Source organism: Heptranchias perlo, chromosome 2, assembly GCF_035084215.1.
Source record: "Heptranchias perlo isolate sHepPer1 chromosome 2, sHepPer1.hap1, whole genome shotgun sequence".
Classification (NCBI taxonomy): Eukaryota; Metazoa; Chordata; class Chondrichthyes; order Hexanchiformes; family Hexanchidae; genus Heptranchias; species Heptranchias perlo.
The window spans coordinates 90,763,290-90,781,861 of record NC_090326.1 but is presented as its reverse complement, the minus strand read 5'-3'; the positions used below and the strand labels follow the sequence as shown (position 1 = coordinate 90,781,861).

General features: G+C 43.1%; 1 protein-coding gene across 4 annotated transcripts in view; it reads right to left on the bottom strand.

The window, feature by feature from the left end:
- Positions 1-18,116, bottom strand: part of ica1 (islet cell autoantigen 1) — a 164,663-nt gene extending 146,547 nt beyond the window's left edge. For 2 of the 4 annotated variants that reach the window (XM_068004031.1, XM_068004042.1), the window contains exons 1-3: positions 17,890-17,980; positions 11,152-11,182; positions 2,589-2,760 (exon numbers count right to left, since the gene is read on the bottom strand). In XM_068004031.1, coding sequence (XP_067860132.1) covers positions 2,589-2,760; positions 11,152-11,168 — 189 coding nt within the window. In that variant the 5' untranslated portion in view covers positions 11,169-11,182; positions 17,890-17,980. Of the gene's footprint in view, positions 1-2,588; positions 2,761-11,151; positions 11,183-17,889; positions 17,985-18,046 lie in introns of those variants that run through there. The other 2 variants (XM_068004038.1, XM_068004052.1) reach the window with 2 other exon arrangements.
- Between the last annotated feature and the right edge of the window lie 456 nt (positions 18,117-18,572).

Here is an 18,572-nt window from a genome sequence, read left to right as displayed (position 1 = left end):
TGCTTCATCAATGACCTTCCCTCCATCATAAGGTCAGAAATGGGGATGTTCGCTGATGACTGCACAGTGTTCAGTTCCATTCGCAACCCCTCAGATAATGAAGCAGTCCGAGCCCGCATGCAGCAAGACCTGGACAACATCCAGGCTTGGGCTCATAAGTGGCAAGTAACATTCGCGCCAGATAAGTGCCAGGCAATGACCATCTCCAACAAGAGAAAGTCTAACCACCTCCCCTTGACATTCAACGGCATTACCATCGCCGAATCCCCCACCATCGACATCCTGGGGGTCACCATTGACCAGAAACTGAACTGGACCAGCCATATAAATACTGTGGCTACGAGAGCAGGTCAGAGGTTGGGTGTTCTGCGGTGAGTGACTCACCTCCTGACTCCCCAAAGCCTTTCCACTATCTACAAGGCACAAGTCAGGAGTGTGATGGAATACTCTCCACTTGCCTGGATGAGTGCAGCTCCAACGACACTCAAGAAGCTCGACACCATCCAAGATAAAGCAGCCCGCTTGATTGGCACCCCATCCACCACCCTAAACATTCACTCCCTTCACCACCGGCGCACTGTGGCTGCAGTGTGTACCATCCACAGGATGCACTGCAGCAACTCGCCAAGGCTTCTTCGACAGCACCTCCCAAACCCGCGACCTCTACCACCTAGAAGGACAAGAGCAGCAGGCGCATGGGAACAACACCACCTGCACGTTCCCCTCCAAGTCACACACCATCCCGACTTGGAAATATATCGCCGTTCCTTCATCGTCGCTGGGTCAAAATCCTGGAACTCCCTTCCTAACAGCACTGTGGGAGAACCGTCACCACACGGACTGCAGCGGTTCAAGAAGGCGGCTCACCACCACCTTCTCGAGGGCAATTAGGGATGGGCAATAAATGCTGGCCTCACCAGCGACGCCCACATCCCACGAACGAATAAAAAAAAACTCACTATCCTTGCCCCAAATACTAACTACTGCCTTCATCATTACTTACTCCCATCTAAGCAAATTCTTAGTTATCCATCACTGCTCACCCCAATTACTCATTACCCCTGTACAGCTCACTGCTCCTCACTATCCCTTACCACTTTACCCAACTCATTTCCACCTCAAATCCTCAATGTTTTCCTCCCCATATTACTCCTACATCACTGCAACATAGTTACAAAATCAACACTCCCTCCCAAATCACTTCCCATTACTAACAGCACAACACTTCCACTTCCTTATAAAGCACCATGGGCCTGAAAGGGCAGAATGCTTATCGGGGGCAGAAATCTAGATGCATTGCGTTCTCTCTCTGTCCCCATTTAACAAGTTGCCCTAGTTCTGGTTGGAGGTGGGTAATGGGCGAGTCTTCCGTCTGCCCCCTACATCAGAAGATGGCTTCAGGAGAGTATCAGGAGAAGTTGCTGGGCTACGAGGGAATTCTGTACTTCGAACAGATTTTAACTTTCAGCCGGCCAGCCAGCAGAAGGTGCCAGCTAACTACCCATTCCAGTGGTAAAGAGGCAGAGTAACTTTGAGCCTTTGGCCTCATTTGACTCTGACTGGCGATCTGCGAACACCAAACGGGCCTCCCAAGGTTTTGGGTCACAAGAAAATAACAAAAAGCTTCAGTTATTATAGATGAGTGTCTTTGAAGAAAATCCAAACTCTTATTCGATAGAGTAATTAATATTTTTTACCAGGCTATCATCCTGAAAACAATTCCCCTAGCTATCTGATGAGTTATTTATTACATCTAGCTCAAAACAAAGTCCACTAGGATTTTATGTGAGACATGCATCAGCAAGCCATAAAAATGCCACTTAGACCAGAAAGAATTTTTATGCCATAAAATGTAATGCCTCAAAACAGAAAAACTAGTCGGTGAGTGCACGGCGCACACTCCGACCAGTTCTGTTCTAAAATGGCAAACGGGCTCCTTTGTATGTCATAGGACCCCGATTGGCATATTAAAAAGGGGCTACTACCTGAAACAGTTGGGCGCTTTGGCTAACCAGCAGTAGGCCCCTGTGGCAGCCAAAGAATCGGTGTTAATGGCACTGTAAGTCTATTGACCCCATTTTGAGGCCACTTCTGCTTCATTAATGCAGATTTCACAGATTTTCACAGCCTCGCCCCACCCTATCTCTGAATCCTCCAGTCTAATATCCTCTCCCGCATCCTTTGGTCCTCTGACTCTAGTGTCATATACAACCCTTCTCCTTGCCTCACTTTTGGTTACACAACCTTCAGCTGCCTTTGGTCCTACTCTATCAAACTTCCTCCTTATCCCACTATATCTTTCCAAAAACTTACTGAAAGCTTTTGGTCATTCCTAATCTCTCCTTCTATGATTTAGCATCTGTTCCCCCATCGATTTCCATTGCAAACCACTTCAGAATCTTTTTTTCAAAAAAGACTGTGTAAATGTAAATTTTTGTTGAAGCCTAAAATTGAATTTTTGAAAAATAAGATAATTAAGGACAAATAAATCAAAACAAACTTAAAGCTGAACACAAAAAAATATACACACATAATTTGGCTCAACTTAATGCAAGTCACTTAGGAATAACACTATCCACTTTTTTTACCTCTAATTTGGAGTCAAGGTCTGCATCTGATGCAACAACATGTTCATCTTCTTTCTTCCCAGTCACTTTAATAAGTGTTTGCTTGGTCTTCCAGTACCTTTGTTGCATTTTGTTCACAACTGAACTGTCCTGGTTTCGGACATATCGACTATACAGTTCTCGAGCATATCCACTGATAAAAGAGAAACAACTTGGGTTATTCAAACTATATTAAAACATGTCATCTTGACTGCCTACGATATAATGAGCTAGCTGTCATGTTGGTCTCTTCTGTTGATCTGGAGAGACGTGGAACTAGCTTAATTTGCAGTGCACATGAGCAGTTCTAACAAAAGATTAATGGGTGCTGCTCAAATTGGAGAAAGATTGAGAGTGATATAGCCCAGGGGTCAGGGCTAGGTCGATTTTATTCTTGATATAAATGAATAATTTTGACTTGGGTATAGTGAGCATGATATCCAAATATGCTGATAACACAAAAGTAGGAGGGAATGGCAAACAGCAAGGAGGACTGTAGCATACTTCAGGAAGATAAAGACAATTAGGGGAATGGGCAGATAGTGACAGATGAGGAGAAGTATGAGGAAATGCATCTAGGAGAAAAAACAGGGAATGGAAGTATACACTCAATGGAAAGACAATAAACGGTAGAGAAACAAAGAGACCTAGGGCTACAAATATATAATTCCTTGCAAGTGTGAGCACCATAAGCATGTTGGGTTTTAAATAGGAGCTGCAAGTGAGAGAAGGTACGATAAATATGTGCAAGGCAATGGTTAGACCAGTTAAAGTACTCTGTGCCATTGTAGGGACCCCATTATAGAAAGGGCATTAAAACCATAGACTGGTACAGTGTAGACTCACCAGGATAATACCAGAGATAGGGAAACTATAGTTATTGGAAGAGATTTGAGATATTGGGATTATTTCCACTGGAACAAAGTAGGCTATGAAAAGATTTAAGAGGTTTTTAAAATTCTGATGGGTTTTGATGAGGTGAATAGGGAAAGACTATTTCCTCTGGTAGGAAGTCAGTGTTGAGGGGTCATCAAGTTAAAACTGTCACCAAGAAAGTGAGTGGAGAAGTTGGGAGAAATTAATTTATACACAGAGAGCTATTAAGAGCATGGAATGTTTTTCCACAAGAAGTAATTGACCCAAATTTCCATTACCCAAATATGGTATCAGTCCAGGGTACAGGAGTGTGACGGTTATGTTACTGGACGAATAATCCAGAGGCCCGGACTAATTATCCACAGAACACGAGTTCAAATCTAGCAGTTTGAGAACATTTGGAAATAAAAAGCTGGTATCAGTAAAAAGTGAACATTAAGATGTTGGAGTGTGGTAAAAACCCAACTGGTTCACTAATGTCCTTTTAGGGAAGGAAACGTGCCGTCCTTGCCCGGTCTGGCCTTTATGTGGCTCCGGTACCACACTAATGTGGTTGACTCTTAACTACCATCTGAAGTGGCCTAGCAAGTTGCATGAAACCACCACCTAGAAGGCGGCCCACCGCCATCTTCTCAGGGCAACTAGGGATGTGCAATAAATGCCGAACTTGTCAGCGTGCCCACATCCTGAGAATGAATTAAAAAAGGATAATAACTGGCCTGTCTCTGAAGCTACAGCAGCCACTTAAATGCTGCAGCAGCATCAGATTGGTTCTGATTACCTAGGGGTATGGAGCGGCATACCTTAGGGCAGATGGGAGAATGGTTAAGGAGAATGAAATTGAAGGAAAGAATTATTTTAAAAAGTACTGAGGATTATGAATGGGTCAGGGCTGAAGTGTTTAGAACACCTCAAATTGCTGTCAACTTGTTTAATCAAACCCCTCAGGTACCATCCCTTTCCCTTTCATGATCCATCCATTTTTTCCAACTACTTTTCGTCAAACACGTTGAAGCCTGCGAGTTCCACGCCCATCTCTCCCAAAACTCCATTAGAATCTCTCCAGTCCAATTCTGCCATTCTCAGCACTGAAATGGTCCTAGCCAAAATCATGAATGACATCCTCGGTGATTGTGACCATGATACATTATTCCTCCTCATTCTCAATCCATCCACAGCATTCAACATGGGTGACCATACCCTCCTCCTCCAACGCCTCTCCTCCAGTCTGTAGCTCAATGGAACTGCCCTCTCATGGCGCCATTCCTACCAATTAAAGTGTAGCCATCACCTTTCCAGCATTGGTTTCTCTTCCCTCATCTGCATCATCATCTCCAGAGTCCCCCGAAGATCTATCATTGCCCTGACTCATCTTCCTTATCTGGATGCTGCTTCCACATGTATACTAATGACACCCAGCTCTATCTATCCACCACTCTCTCAACCCCTTGATTACTTCTGTGCTGTCAGACTACTTGTCTGACATCAAGGGCCGATATTAGGAGGCGGGTTAGCAGTGGGCGGGGGGGTTCGACTGGGCGCGTCAGTAACGCGCCCAGTGAACTCGGGGTGCTCCGCACGCGATCGCAACCTAATTGAAGGAACTTACCATAACTTCCAGGTTTCCCATTCCAGACCTGCGCAGCGGGTGCACTGCGCACCCGCATCACAGGCTGTCAGCAAGAGGAGCTCTATTTAAAGGGGCAGTCCACCAATGCTCCTCCTGCAGCAAAGAACCAATTTTGGATCATGGAGCAGGCCAGAGGCAAGGCTGCTCCAAGGTTCTCTGACTCCTCACTCCAGGTGCTGCTCGATGGGGTGAGGAGGAGAAGGGAAATTTTTTTTCCATTGGATGGGAGGAGGTGGCCTCCCTCTGCCACGAAGAAGGCCTGGCTCGAGGTGGCCGAGGAGGTCAGCAGCAATGTCGGCCGAACCTGGGTCCAGTGCAGGAAGCGCTTTAATGACTTAACCAGGTCAGCCAAAGTGAGTATACTTACGCATTCTCCCACACTCCGTCTTCCACATCACCTCCACCGCTCTCGCATCACTCCTCACATCCACTCAACCATCATCCTCACCTTGCCTGCACTTACTCACCGCCCCAGTTCCCATTCGAACACTATCACGCAACCCAATCCTCATACAATTTCATGACCATGTCTCATACACACCCTCCCATGCATCTCCCTCACGCTCACCCCCACCCACACCAATGCATGCAGCGGGTCACCATGCAACCATCACTCAATCACGCCTCTGTGTTTTGCCTTGATAGGAGGAGACACCAGAATGCCCAGGAGAGGGCACAGACCGGAGGGGGCCCACCACACCAGGTGGTCTTAACAGATGCAGAGCAGCAGGCACTCGAAATAAGCCGGACGCTGGAGTGCCTGTCCGTGGCGGACGCCAAGACTAGGAGTGCACAAGCGGCTGGTGACAGAAATCTAACACTCAGCACTCATGATAGCGAATGATCTTAGCATCACTTGGCATCTGCAGCACCTCAACATCTGTCCAAATGCTTAATATTACTTTCTGTTCTCTTGCAGGGCCATCTGCGAGCGCCGTGACCGCGGAGGGCGATTCCTCAGAGGACCTGCCAGCCTCTAAGGGTGCGTCGTCAGATCTGAGCCAGCCATCCACCAGCGCAGATACACACACCTCGGTGGGTCCCCGTCCACACTTAGTTGGGCTTGCACATGGTGAGTCACCACGCACGTGAGCGCAAGCAGACCCTGGTGGCAGGGGCAGCCGTGGAGAGTCCACGTCTGTGGGAGCACTCTTCTCCAGGCTCTGCTCAGCTGGACCCAGATGCTGAACTTGGGGGCCAGCCATGAAAAGGAGAGTCATCGAGGGGCAGCAGCACATTGCCGACGTACTGGAACAGTTGCCACGCGCACTCTCCACAATCGCGCAGAGGATGGAGGAGTCCAACTCCTGCATGAGCGGAATGGTGGCACAGATACAGGAGGGTATCCCAGAGATAGTGTCACAGAGACGTGAAGGCATCTCAGATATTGTCGCGGGTAGGTGCAGGAATGTCTGCGATGGAGGAAAGGCTAGCCTCCATTGAGCTTCAAGCACGGCTCAACAATGAGTCCATTCAGGCCCTGACAACGGATGTTCGGATTCAAGGTGAGCAACATTCTGCCGCCTTAAACACGCTGACAGATACATTACAACTGGCCTTCCAAGGTGTCACACAAGTCCTCCAAACTGTCATCCAGCAGGGTTGAAGGAGTGATGCGGGCCTGGGCCACGAGAGGGATGATGGTGAAAGGGGACATGGAAGTGGGGACACCACTCAAAGCGCTCCTACGTCTCACCCGTTGCCCCCCTCTCAACTAGTACCCACAATGCTGCCCCCTCTCCAGGTGGCCTAGTCTGCCCCTGCACAGGTGCAGGTGGAGCAGTCTTTGGAGGGGCCCTCACGGGGACCAAAACCCAGAGGGCGTCCACACAAAGCATCTCATCGGTCAGGGCATGGACAAGAGCAACCTGCCACTAACTCTGCCGAAGCCACAGGGGTAGCATTACGTAGGGGTTCTCATAAACGTACGGCAAAGGTTTTGTGAGCACAAAGGGGATACACAAGGGTGTAAGACAAAATGTCATGTTTTTTTTATTTACTTTTGTTTGTTTTGCAAAAAAACAAAAATTTGTTATCACCACTACCGCCACGTCTTTGCAAATCTTTTCTGGTTTGTGCAATAATGCCCTTTCCTGAGGACCACCATGAAGACCCACAACTGATGCCACCCATTGTGTCACTGCAGAGCGGGTGCAGGTGTATTTGCAGGGCTCTTTTGTGCAGATGACTGAGAGACGCTGGCGATTTCCCCGGCGGCACCCTGGAAGGATGCGGAGGAGAAGTTGTTGAGGGCAGTGGTGAATTTGACAGCGACAGGTAAGAAGATGGTGCTCGGGCCAGCCGGGAGGAACTCGGAATCAAGGAGGCTGCAGATGTCCACGACTACATGTCGAGTGACTCTGAGCCTCCGTGTGCACTGCTGCTCAGTGAGGTCCAGGAAGCTGAGCCTCGGTCTGTAGACCCTGTGGCGAGGGTAGTGCCTTCTGCGACGCATCTCTCTCTGCGGTTGCCCTCCCTCCTGCTGTGCAGGTGGATGTGTCACAACACTGTGTTATGGAGCTCCACGTGTCAGAGGTGGATGGCATGACCGGTGATGCTGTTCATCGTCCGAGGAGGTCATGACTGCAGCTATGGCGGCCCCCATCTGGAAGATGTACATCTGAGGGGGTCTGCAAGGTAGATAAATGTGTCTGCACACCGGGGTTGAGGTTGCAAGTTTTTTGATTTTTTGTTAGGAGGAGGGTGGTGCAGGCCAAACTTTGACCAAAGTGACAGAGTGGCCTCCTGCAATGAGTGAGGGTCTCCCCCCCCCACCCCACCTGTCAAATGGACCTTTGCAGCTGCCACAGGCTGGTGGCTGCAACACGTCCATTTGAACTGGGAGTGTTTCCCCCAGTACGGGAAACACTCAGTTGACCTGAAAATCCCACCCCTCCTTAAATATCTTACAAATCAGGTCTCCTAATGACCTGAAGTATCCAATTAATTGATTTAAGTGGGATCCCGGGGGCTGCGCGCGCATCTAAGTGCGTCATTGGAGAACCCGGAAATGGGCGGGTTGGAGCCGGGCTCCGCACCCGCCCAGGGAATCCCCAATTTTTGGAGCCCCCTCGCTGGGACATCAGAAAATCGAGCCCCAAGTCTTGGATGAGTCAAAACTTCCTCCAGCTCAAATTCAGGAAAAGCAGAGGTCTTCGACCCACGCCACAAACATTGCTCCCTTGATTCTATTCTCCTTCATAGCTACTGTCTCAGATTGAACTAGACTTTTTACAACCTTGGAGTTCTGTTCAATCCCAAGCTGAGCTATAAATTCTAACCATCACCAAGATCACTTACTTCCACCTCCAGAACACTGCTCATCTCTTCACCTACCTCAGCTCTTCTACCATGCAAATCCTTGTGCATGCCTTGGTCACCTTCAAGATTGAATACTAGAACACTCACCTTGCTGGTATTCAATCCTTCACACTCCATTAATGCCAACTTGTCTTAAATTCAGGACAAATCCTGTCCTGCACTAAATCCCACTTGTCTATCACCCTCCGTCCTTGCTGAGCTAAACTGATTCCCTGTATCCCATCCTCATCCTGGTCTACAAATCCCTCCATGGCCTCACCTCATGCTACTTTCACAATTTCCTGCAGTCCTATATCCCCTCATGAACGTTCTGTTCCTCGGACTCCGCCCTTCTGTCCATTTCCACTCCCTTCAATCTACCATTGGTGGCAGAGTCTCCAGCCAACTTTGTGTTACTCTCTGGACCTCCCTCCCTAAATCTCTCTACCTCTCACCAACTTTAAAAACCTTCTTAAAATTCAACTCTGCAAGCAAGCTTTTAGACAACCCTGCTAATTTATCCCTTCTTGGCTCAGCATCTTTCACCTATTTGTTAAGCACCTTGAGATGTTTTACAGTAAAGAATTTGTATAAATGCAAGTTGTTTTTGCTTTATATGCAATTGTGTAAAGCATTAAAAATATAGTTGGAAACTAAGACACTAATTGGAATGAAGGGACAGGATGTTGTCACCTAGACGGAAGCTTAGTTTTACCTGGGGAAAGACTGGAAACTAAATAGCCCTGTCTATAACATTTTCGTGAGTGACAGAGAAGAAAAAGGAATGGTCTCATTAATCAAGAACATGTTTGCAGGCATGGAAAGAACATTTTTGATGGTTGTACTCAAATGGAGTTTGCCTAGCTAGAGTTAAGAAATAATAAGGGAATCTGTTACTATATGGGGAGTACATTCTAGATCAGCAAATAGTGAAAAAGAAATTGAGGGTAATAATTGTAGGTAATTTAGAAAAGTTTTCAGTGGTAATAGAGTTGTAATTATAGGGGCTTTAGCATTCCTGAAGTAGACTGGGATATGAGAAGAGTTTCTGGTTAAAATGAGAAGGGCTCTCAGAATGGATCCAGTACTGTTTGCTTAATCACCATTTTACAAATTCGATAAGGAAGGATGCAGAGCTAGGAGGTGGTTCTGGGTAATGAAGCACTAGTAAGTGACCAGAAATACGGCAGATATAATAACAGAAGATATTTAAATCCGAGATGGATATGGTACAGGTTACATACATTCTGACTAGGAGTAAAGGGTGTGCTTCAAAGGCTGGGGTTCCATCGATAAATAGAGGTACTGAAGGCAAAATGAGGATTATAAAAAAGGCATATGAGAAACATGGGGGGTGGGTGTAATTGTACAGAAGAAAACCAAGAGAAAAATAAGAAGTATAGAAGGGAAACAAACAAAAATTATGACAGCTAGAGGGAGTATGATAGAAGACTGACAGTCAACATAAAGGGAAATAGCAAGGACTTTTATAAGTAAAAGGATAGTCAAAGAAGGGATGGGAACACTTAGAGACAAAGGGGACCATCTGGTATTTAGCTTCAGTTTTTACAGAGGAAGGTGAAAGTGGGACTGCAGGAGTATTTGAGGAGAACGTGGAACAGCCATTTCAATCTGTATTGAAAATAGTTAATCGGACTAAAAATAGGAAAGTCACCAGGCCCAAATGGTATACATCCCAGAATACCGAAAGAGTTTGAGGCATTTGAAAAGCTGATGCATAGGAGGCTTGCTATGAAAATTAATGCAAGTGGTATTAAACAAGATATGGCCCCATGGATAGAATGAAGGCTAGGGAAGAGAAAATAATTTAGATTGGAGGGATGTGGGTAGTGGTGTGGCCTAGGGATCTGAGCTTGAACCTATTTTTTTTCATTTATATAAATAACTTGGACACAGGATAAAGAGGAATTATATAAAAGGTTGTTGATGATAGCAAGTTAGGTGGCATGGCAAACTGTGAGGAACAATTTGGGGACTGCAGGACAACACATATAGGTGGAGTAAGAATGCAGAGAAACGTGAATTAGTACATTTTGGGAAAAAGAAGAGTGAAAGGAGGTAAACTCTGAATGATAAGATTCTGAACAGAGTGGAGGAACAGAGAGATCTAGGCGTGCAGATACATTGGGTAATTTTCACTTTCACCACCTGGGTGGTAATCTGATGGAGGGAATCATCCACCTGTTGTAGAACCTGCCCAATTTTCATCCTATTGATATCAAAGGGATGAATATTGGGTGAGTTCTACCGGGAAAGGAATCCGCTCAGTTTCACCACTGGACAGTAATCTGACAGAGCTGATCACTCACCCAATGATGGGCTGAATGGCTTTCTGTGCTGTAATTTCAATGAATCTATTTTGATTTTTCCTCGACATACATATACATATAAAGCAAAACAAAAAACTGTTTCGGTGCATGATTAGTCACACTACTTTTTTAAAATAAAATCTACGGCTATATTTTGTTTCTAATTTACTGCTTATTCTTAAGTTGCTTTCCTTCTCAGTCTTTTACTCCATCTTGCTGGACTGGTCCTTCAAAGCAGTGAAAATTATGCTCGGACCTTTAATATAAACTGTTCTAACTTTTTTTCCTTTCAACTCTGTTCTGCATTGATAGACTCTGTTCTTCCTCTATTTCTTTCTCTCACTGTTCTCTGCCTCCATAAGATTTTTTCAGTAATTGGAAGGTAGATAGGTAATGGGACAATACTTACTAGTCTGGATGGTCCATGATTTCATTAGAACCTGAAATAAGTGCACAAAATATTAAATGTATTCCAATGTTTTAAAATGACAATGCATTTTTCAAAATTGTACAGCTGTTTACCCACTACATAAATTACGCATGCAAATACTTTCATAACCAAAACAACTTATTTTTAATCATATTTGGACTGTAAGTAAACAAATGTAAAAGAGAGATTATTCAGAGTGGAACCTAGTAACTTCAGTGTATGATTTTCTTACATTTATTTAATCATAATTAAAGACAGTCTGAATTTAAATTGTTTTACATGTTTTTTTTTAAAACTTGCTATAACTTAGCTGATTGTAAAATGGTCAGGCCACAGGTGGCAATGCATTGAATTTTACAGGACAAAAACAGGCCATTAGGCCCAACAGGTCTATGCCAGTGTTTATGCTCCACGTGAGCCTCCTTCCCCCTTACCACATCTCACTCTATCAGCATATCCTTCTATCCCTTTCTCCCTCCTGTACTTATCTAGCCTCCCCTTAAATGCATCTATGTTTGCTTCAACCATTCTATGTGGTAGCGAGTTCCACATTCTCAGCACTCTGGGTAAAGGAGTTTCTCCTGAATTCCTTATTGGATTTATAAGTGACTATCTTATATTTATGGTCCCTTGTTTTGGACTCCCCCACAAGTGGAAACATCCTCCTTACACCTACTCTATCGAAGCCCTTCATAATTTTAAAGATCTCTATCAGGTCACCTCTCTGTCTTCACTTTTCTAGAGAAAAAAGCCCCAGCCAGATCAGCCTTTCCTGATAGTTGTACCATCTCAGTTCTGGTATCATCCTTATAAATCTTTTTTGCATTTCTTCAGTGCTTCTATATCCTTTTTGTAATATGGAGGCCAGAACTGTGCAGAGTACTCCAGTGTGGTCTAACCAAGGTTCTATATAACTTTAACATAACTTCACTGCTTTTGAATTCTATTCCTCTAGAAATGAACGCCAGTGCTTTGTTTGAACTTTCTATGGCTTTGTTAACCTGCACTGCTACTATTTTTGATTTGTGAATCTGTACCCCTAGATCTCTTTGGGCCTCTACCACATTTAGACTCTTATTTTCCGAGGATTGGGTGGCCTTCTTATTCCTCCTAGCAAAATGCACCACCTCACACTTATCTATATTGAAATTAATTTGCCATTTACATGCCCATTCTGCAAGTTTGTTAATGTCTTGTATTTTTTCACGGTCTTCCTCAGTATTAACCATACCCCCCAATTTGGTGTCATCTGCAAATTTTGATACTGTATTTCTGATTCCCGAATCCAATAAGCAATGTTGGCTATACATCATGCAAAGTGCAAAATATGGGCAAAAATATATACACTTAAAAGTAGCAAACATAACGCACAAGAACATTGGATGCTGATAGAATTGGCTCCAAATTTTCAATTACTGTTCACTTAATAGAAACTGTTATTGTCTATTCACTTAAATTGAGTTGGAATAATTGAGAATTTAATGTATCACATTGAACAGTTGGTATCATTACAAAATATTCAATAAAACACTCTCAGATTACCTACGGGTCTACTCTGGGGCTAGACTTGATTATGCTGGGGTTATGAAAGGCTTTGTACTTCTTTTCCAGCCCACCCTATCTCACTGTATGGGGAGGGAGGCCTATACCAAGTATTGCCCAGATCGGTCCCTAACCTTCCCCATATTATTGTTTGCCAATTTTCCTCTTGTGTTTATCCTCTCACAGGCATGAGGTCCACTTGTTGTCCTGATCCTTCAGAGCATCATGTTCAAGAGCTTTCCTAGTGTGAATACCATGACTCCCTGTTCTGTTCTGGTCTCCACCATCCCTGCCAATATTAGTCCTGGAAAAGCTCCTTATAGTTTTCCATAGTTTACCCTTTGTCAAAACTGATCACGATACTTCTCTTGATTTATATGATCTTTCGACTTAATCTTGCATCAGGTGTTTGAGAGTACTATTTTATTATCATAGTATTCCTAGTCTCCTGTATATAGTGATGTTGGCTGCTTGTCTTTTTATTTGTACTGTTGCTTGGGTTTTATTTTCCCTTGCATGTTGTAGTTATTACTACATAATTCTAAGTGCCACATTAACAGTGGCCCTGTGCCACAATATATTATTTCACCAACGTGCTGCACCATGGATAGTCAGGTGTGTGTAAATATGTGCAATTACTTACATGAGAACTTCCTAATCTGAGTCAAACCCTAGGGTTGGGGGAGGATATGCACAAAAGAAGACATGTTGCAGAGACTGGTTATTTCCACAGGGAGTTCCTATAGTAGTGATAATTCAAAGTTTGCATTTGGCTATCCAGAAGCTGTAAAACCAAAATGCAATCTTATTTGGTTTCCTCAATTCATTTGAGGCCAATTTTTGGATTTGTTTAGGTCATTTTGGATTCCCCTCACTATCAAAATGCAAAAAATAACTTCCTTTACATAAATTCTTTTAACTTGAGTTGATAGTAATTATAATATAAATGAGCTACACATTACTTTTTGTGACTGTGGAAGTGTTCTGTCCAGTCGATTCTAACTAACCAATAACTTTGAATTTACACCAATCTGGTAACTTACTTATATTCCACAGCTAAGAAAAATAATATTTATTCAAAAGCCTATTTCAGTTTTATTTATTTTCTTTTGGTTTTAAATGTTTAGTCAAAATTTTCAAATCTCACTCTATTTACACTTGAATACTTATTGGGGAATCAGAAATTCAACCACTAATTAAACATGATAGTGGAACCCATTTTATTTAATTAACACAATTTATACATAATTATTAAGATAGCTGCAGAACTAGAATTACATTTCAAAGATCACAATACAACTACAGAAAACCCTGATAATATATATCAATGGTTTCCACCCAAATCACTAACTTAAATCATTTTTTATTTTTCAGATATTTATGGACATTCTGCAAATTTACAGTATTCAGTATTCTCTTAGATTGGTATCTGTATAGTACAAGATGCAGCAAATAACCCAAAGTTACCCTGTTGGCTGCACCTCACTGCAAATCGCACCAAGCACAGTGACAGAGCAGCACTGTACAGGCGTACTTACACGTATGTGCTGAGCTCCACTTCTTGGATGGCTAATTTTTTGTTATAAAAGAGTGGGAAAGTGTGTGCATCCTCTAACATTAAAGATATGCCATGCTAAATTTCCAAACTTACCAATTGGTTCAATGGAACGCCTAGGCACTTTTTCAACTCAGGTTTACATTGGAATGCAATTAAACTACATCTAAGTGATGTGTAACCCTATCAAAAGTGGCCTCATACCTCTTGGCTTTGGTGTGCTCAGTAGTTAGATCACCAGCCTGACTCCTGAATTACACTACCAATTTTGTGTCAATGGACATGGGAAACTGCTTTGCATCAATGTAAAAACAGTAGTATAATAGTGTAAAGCAAAACTGTTAGATTATCCTACAGACAGGGCAAGTACACAGATGTCTGGTAGGCTATTTTTAAAATCAGTCAATTTTTTTTTTATAAAACACCAATATAATAAACACTAGTCATTAGTGGCATGGCATTATAGTCAAGACCTGTAAGGCTAAATTGTCAGGCCTCCCACCCAGCGGAAATGGGGTTGTAGCGCCCCGAAGTTGGTGGGCAATGACCTCCCGCCCTGTTACCACCATTGATGTGGCCACGAAGATGTTTCCCCAGGCCTACCACGGGCGACCGGAGCGGCCACGAGTCAGGTGGTAGGCCCATTGAAAATGCTGATCGAGGCCCTGTGACCTACATAGGACCCTGATTGCTATTTTTGGACTGAGCTGAGCAAAGCGTGTGCCATGCACGCTCTGACCAACATCAGATGGTGATCTGGCCAAAGAGGATCCCGAGTGGCTCCTCCAGGCTCCACAAACCAAGCCTGGGAATCTGCCACTCCAGCTGCTCCTGCCCTTAAAGAACCTGCTATTTTCCATCCTGAAAGCCAGCTGGGCTGCCACGGGGTGCTCAGTTTCCAGCCACAGCTTGTGGGCCCAATGCGGTTGAGGTCTGTTCCTCAAAATGAACTGGGCCTCCTAGCAGGTCTACCGTCCAATGCAGCAGGTGCATTCTGCCAATCAGCTGCCCGAATTCAGCTCTGGGAAAAAAATCCATCCCATATAGTCTTGAAACATTTTATCTCCATGTTATCAAAGAATATGTTGACTGCGGATCTTAAAACAGTGAACAACAGAAGCTGGCACTGTAAGAACATGGAAATTAAAAATTACAGAATAAAATGGAGAGCTTAAATTATAATTAATGTGTTACTGATTTTGTTTCACACAATATATTTGCAGCAGGAAAACTCAACCCACAAAAACACACATGAACACTCATTCACAACAATGAAAGGTTATTGATGAATATTGCAGCACAACTAAGCAAGTACAAATCATTAATAAGTCAATACAGCACTGGCCATGATAGAATCAATAAATTAATAGAGCAGAAGCACCAGCAAATTAATGAATGAATACTGTAGAAGGTATAATGGAGTAATGGGCAACCATGAATTAATAAATTCATAAGAGTAGTGAGTACATGCACAAATCAATAAATTAGCAGTGATGGACAGTAATGAATGAATAAGATAATAAAGCAAATGGCAAATGAACTAATCAATAAATTAATGGTGCGGGAGGCAGCAGTAGATGAATGAATGAAATAATGGAGCAATGAGCAAATCAACACATTAATAAATGAAGGGAGCAGTGGGCATCAGTTAATTAACAGAGCACCAGCCACCAGTAAATCACACTAGAGAATTATTAAATGAATAGATCACTAAGCAAGAGCAAATCGGTAAATTAATGGAGAAACAGGCAGCAATCATTAATAAGTGAATGGAGCAATGGGCACATCAAATAATCAATAAGTTAATACAAAAATTAGCACCAGTGAATTAATAAGTTAATGGAGCATCAGTCACCTGAGAATGCACAGAAAAAATATTACACCTGTTATATGTTTATCCCCCACAGTCATGAAGAAAGCAGAGATCAGTGGATGGGAATGGAGCTGGAGCAGCAAGGCCATGGTGGAAAGATACACTTTGTATGGGGCCTGGCATCAGAGTTCAAGACAGAGTGGGAAAGCAGATTCAGGAAATATTAGATAGCGCTTTCACAACTGAAGAGCTACTGCGGGCAATTTAATAAAATTCAAGGACTAGCATAGTAAGGGAAGAGCATGAGCGGGCCAGAGGCAGGTAGAAGTAGCTTCAGGGCCCATTTTAAAATTACATTTAATTTATTAGGGGCAGAGCAGAGAGCAGATGAGAGTGGGCAGTGATTTTGTTTTAATACTCTTTGGGGCAAAAGCTGCAGTCAGGACAAAATGCCAGCTGGAACTGGTGGAAGGTCAGCAGCAACTGTGACAGACCACTGTTTAGATAGGAATTCCCCAAAGGAATCCCCATTATAGATGTTCATGTGGAATTTTACACTGACATGAAAGCACAACTGAAAAGTTATGACAACAGGAAATAAGTCTTGTAGACAGAAAGTGTGTTCAATACACAAAACTTATAATATACTAGTTGATCCCCCAAGGCATTGCACAATGTAGTCTTCAGGTAAAGTGGGGTTAGAGACTTGGGGTTAATTGGACCAGGGCACACAGATGTAATTCAGTCCCAATTATAAAGTCATACATCCTGTCTTTATTTTTTATATTTCCATTATCAATTCCTTTGTTCATATTTATAATGAATGCTACATAAACTTGTCATATTGTAATTACAACTCCCTCCCATCAGTGGTGGTGGCGCTACAGGAAATTATAATGGGAAAAGTTGATAGGAAGTGCACGCAGACGTTTTTTTATTGTATAGATGGATTATATATTCTAAATGCTGGTCAGTTAAAATTAGCACACATACACTGAAACCAAGCTGATTTCCACTTAGAGTAGGCTGTTACTTGATCAGTTTGTAGACTATTACACCTTAGGTCAGAAATATATATGGTATTTTGTCCAATATCTAACTCTGAAAATGAAGGCATGTACCACAGCTTGTTTTTTAAAAAAGAAAACACCAGTAGTTTTACATCTTTCCAAATGACACAATTAGGCTGCAATAATTTTCAAATTAATAGGATGAGAGGTCTTTATAGGCACTTTTATGTTTATATACACCACACTAATTTTTATAAAGATGCTATCTTCCCCAAAAAGGGTTTGACAATTTTTGTTTATAAATATACAACATTATAAACAAATGTTATTGCATTACAGCAATAACAAAAATGATACCGTTCATTTCCAAACATTTTTTTTATAAAGACCTTTATTCAAAGGCAATAATTAAAATTACTGGGCTTGTTTTTGCATCACGACCATTTCACACATGATAACAAATTCTCAAGTGATGCACGATACATCCTTGTCAGTGTTTTAATACATTACCAAATAATCCCTAAAATAGCTAGGGATGAAACAGTAAATACAAGAGATCGCACAGAAAAGACTACGAGCTTCTACCATCTTGAAGAATAACCGGGTATTGGAAAACATGACACTATAATGATACACTGCCAAACAATTCAGCCCTTCTCCTGCATCCTTCTAGGCCATCTTTCCATATGGAAGATCACTGACCTCTCAGCTTAAATCAAAACCACAAAAAAGCGACACGGAACCTATAAACTGGAGCCAAAATTAAACCAATTCTGAACACCTCATTCTCAACATACCTCATTCTGCTTTCTCTGCTGGTGCTCTCGTCGCCAACAAGAAAAAAAAACAAAAATCGTCAATCCCTTTTTTTTTTGCCCTGTGCTTTAAATAATATATTAAATTTCCCCCTAGCAACAATATTTCAATTGGTTGGAAGGGATAATTCCCACCTACCAGATGAAAGGAGGGTTGCCCTGCGCGATGCTGCTGGCACCTGTGCTCAGTGTGTTGCACAGGGAGAGGGAGAAGCAGCAGCTGCGGACTGAATGCGCTCAACGTAACTCGCGGCGCCCCGCTCAGGTGTGTCTCTGACGTGCGCGCGCGTCAACAATGCCCAGAGAACACGTAGCATTCCATCAACCTGTCACTCAGCTGTCAAGGTTCCACCACGACTCCAGTCCCCCACAAGCCTCTCCAAATCGTTATGTAAAGTTATATATATATATATACACACATTAAATTGTGACCCTGATTATGGTGTTAGTATATAGATAAACGAGATTTCAGAAGTAACAACAGCTTGCACTTGTATAGCAGTCCTCGCATGCAAAAAGACTTCTCAGAGCACTTTGCAATAAGGAGGGAAATTAAATGGAGCACACAGAACATGGAGGAGGAGGAGGAGGAAGGAGGGAGGGAGAAAAAAAGAGTGGTTTGGATGGGAATCAAAGGCGCAGTTAAAGCGAAGGATTGAGAAAGT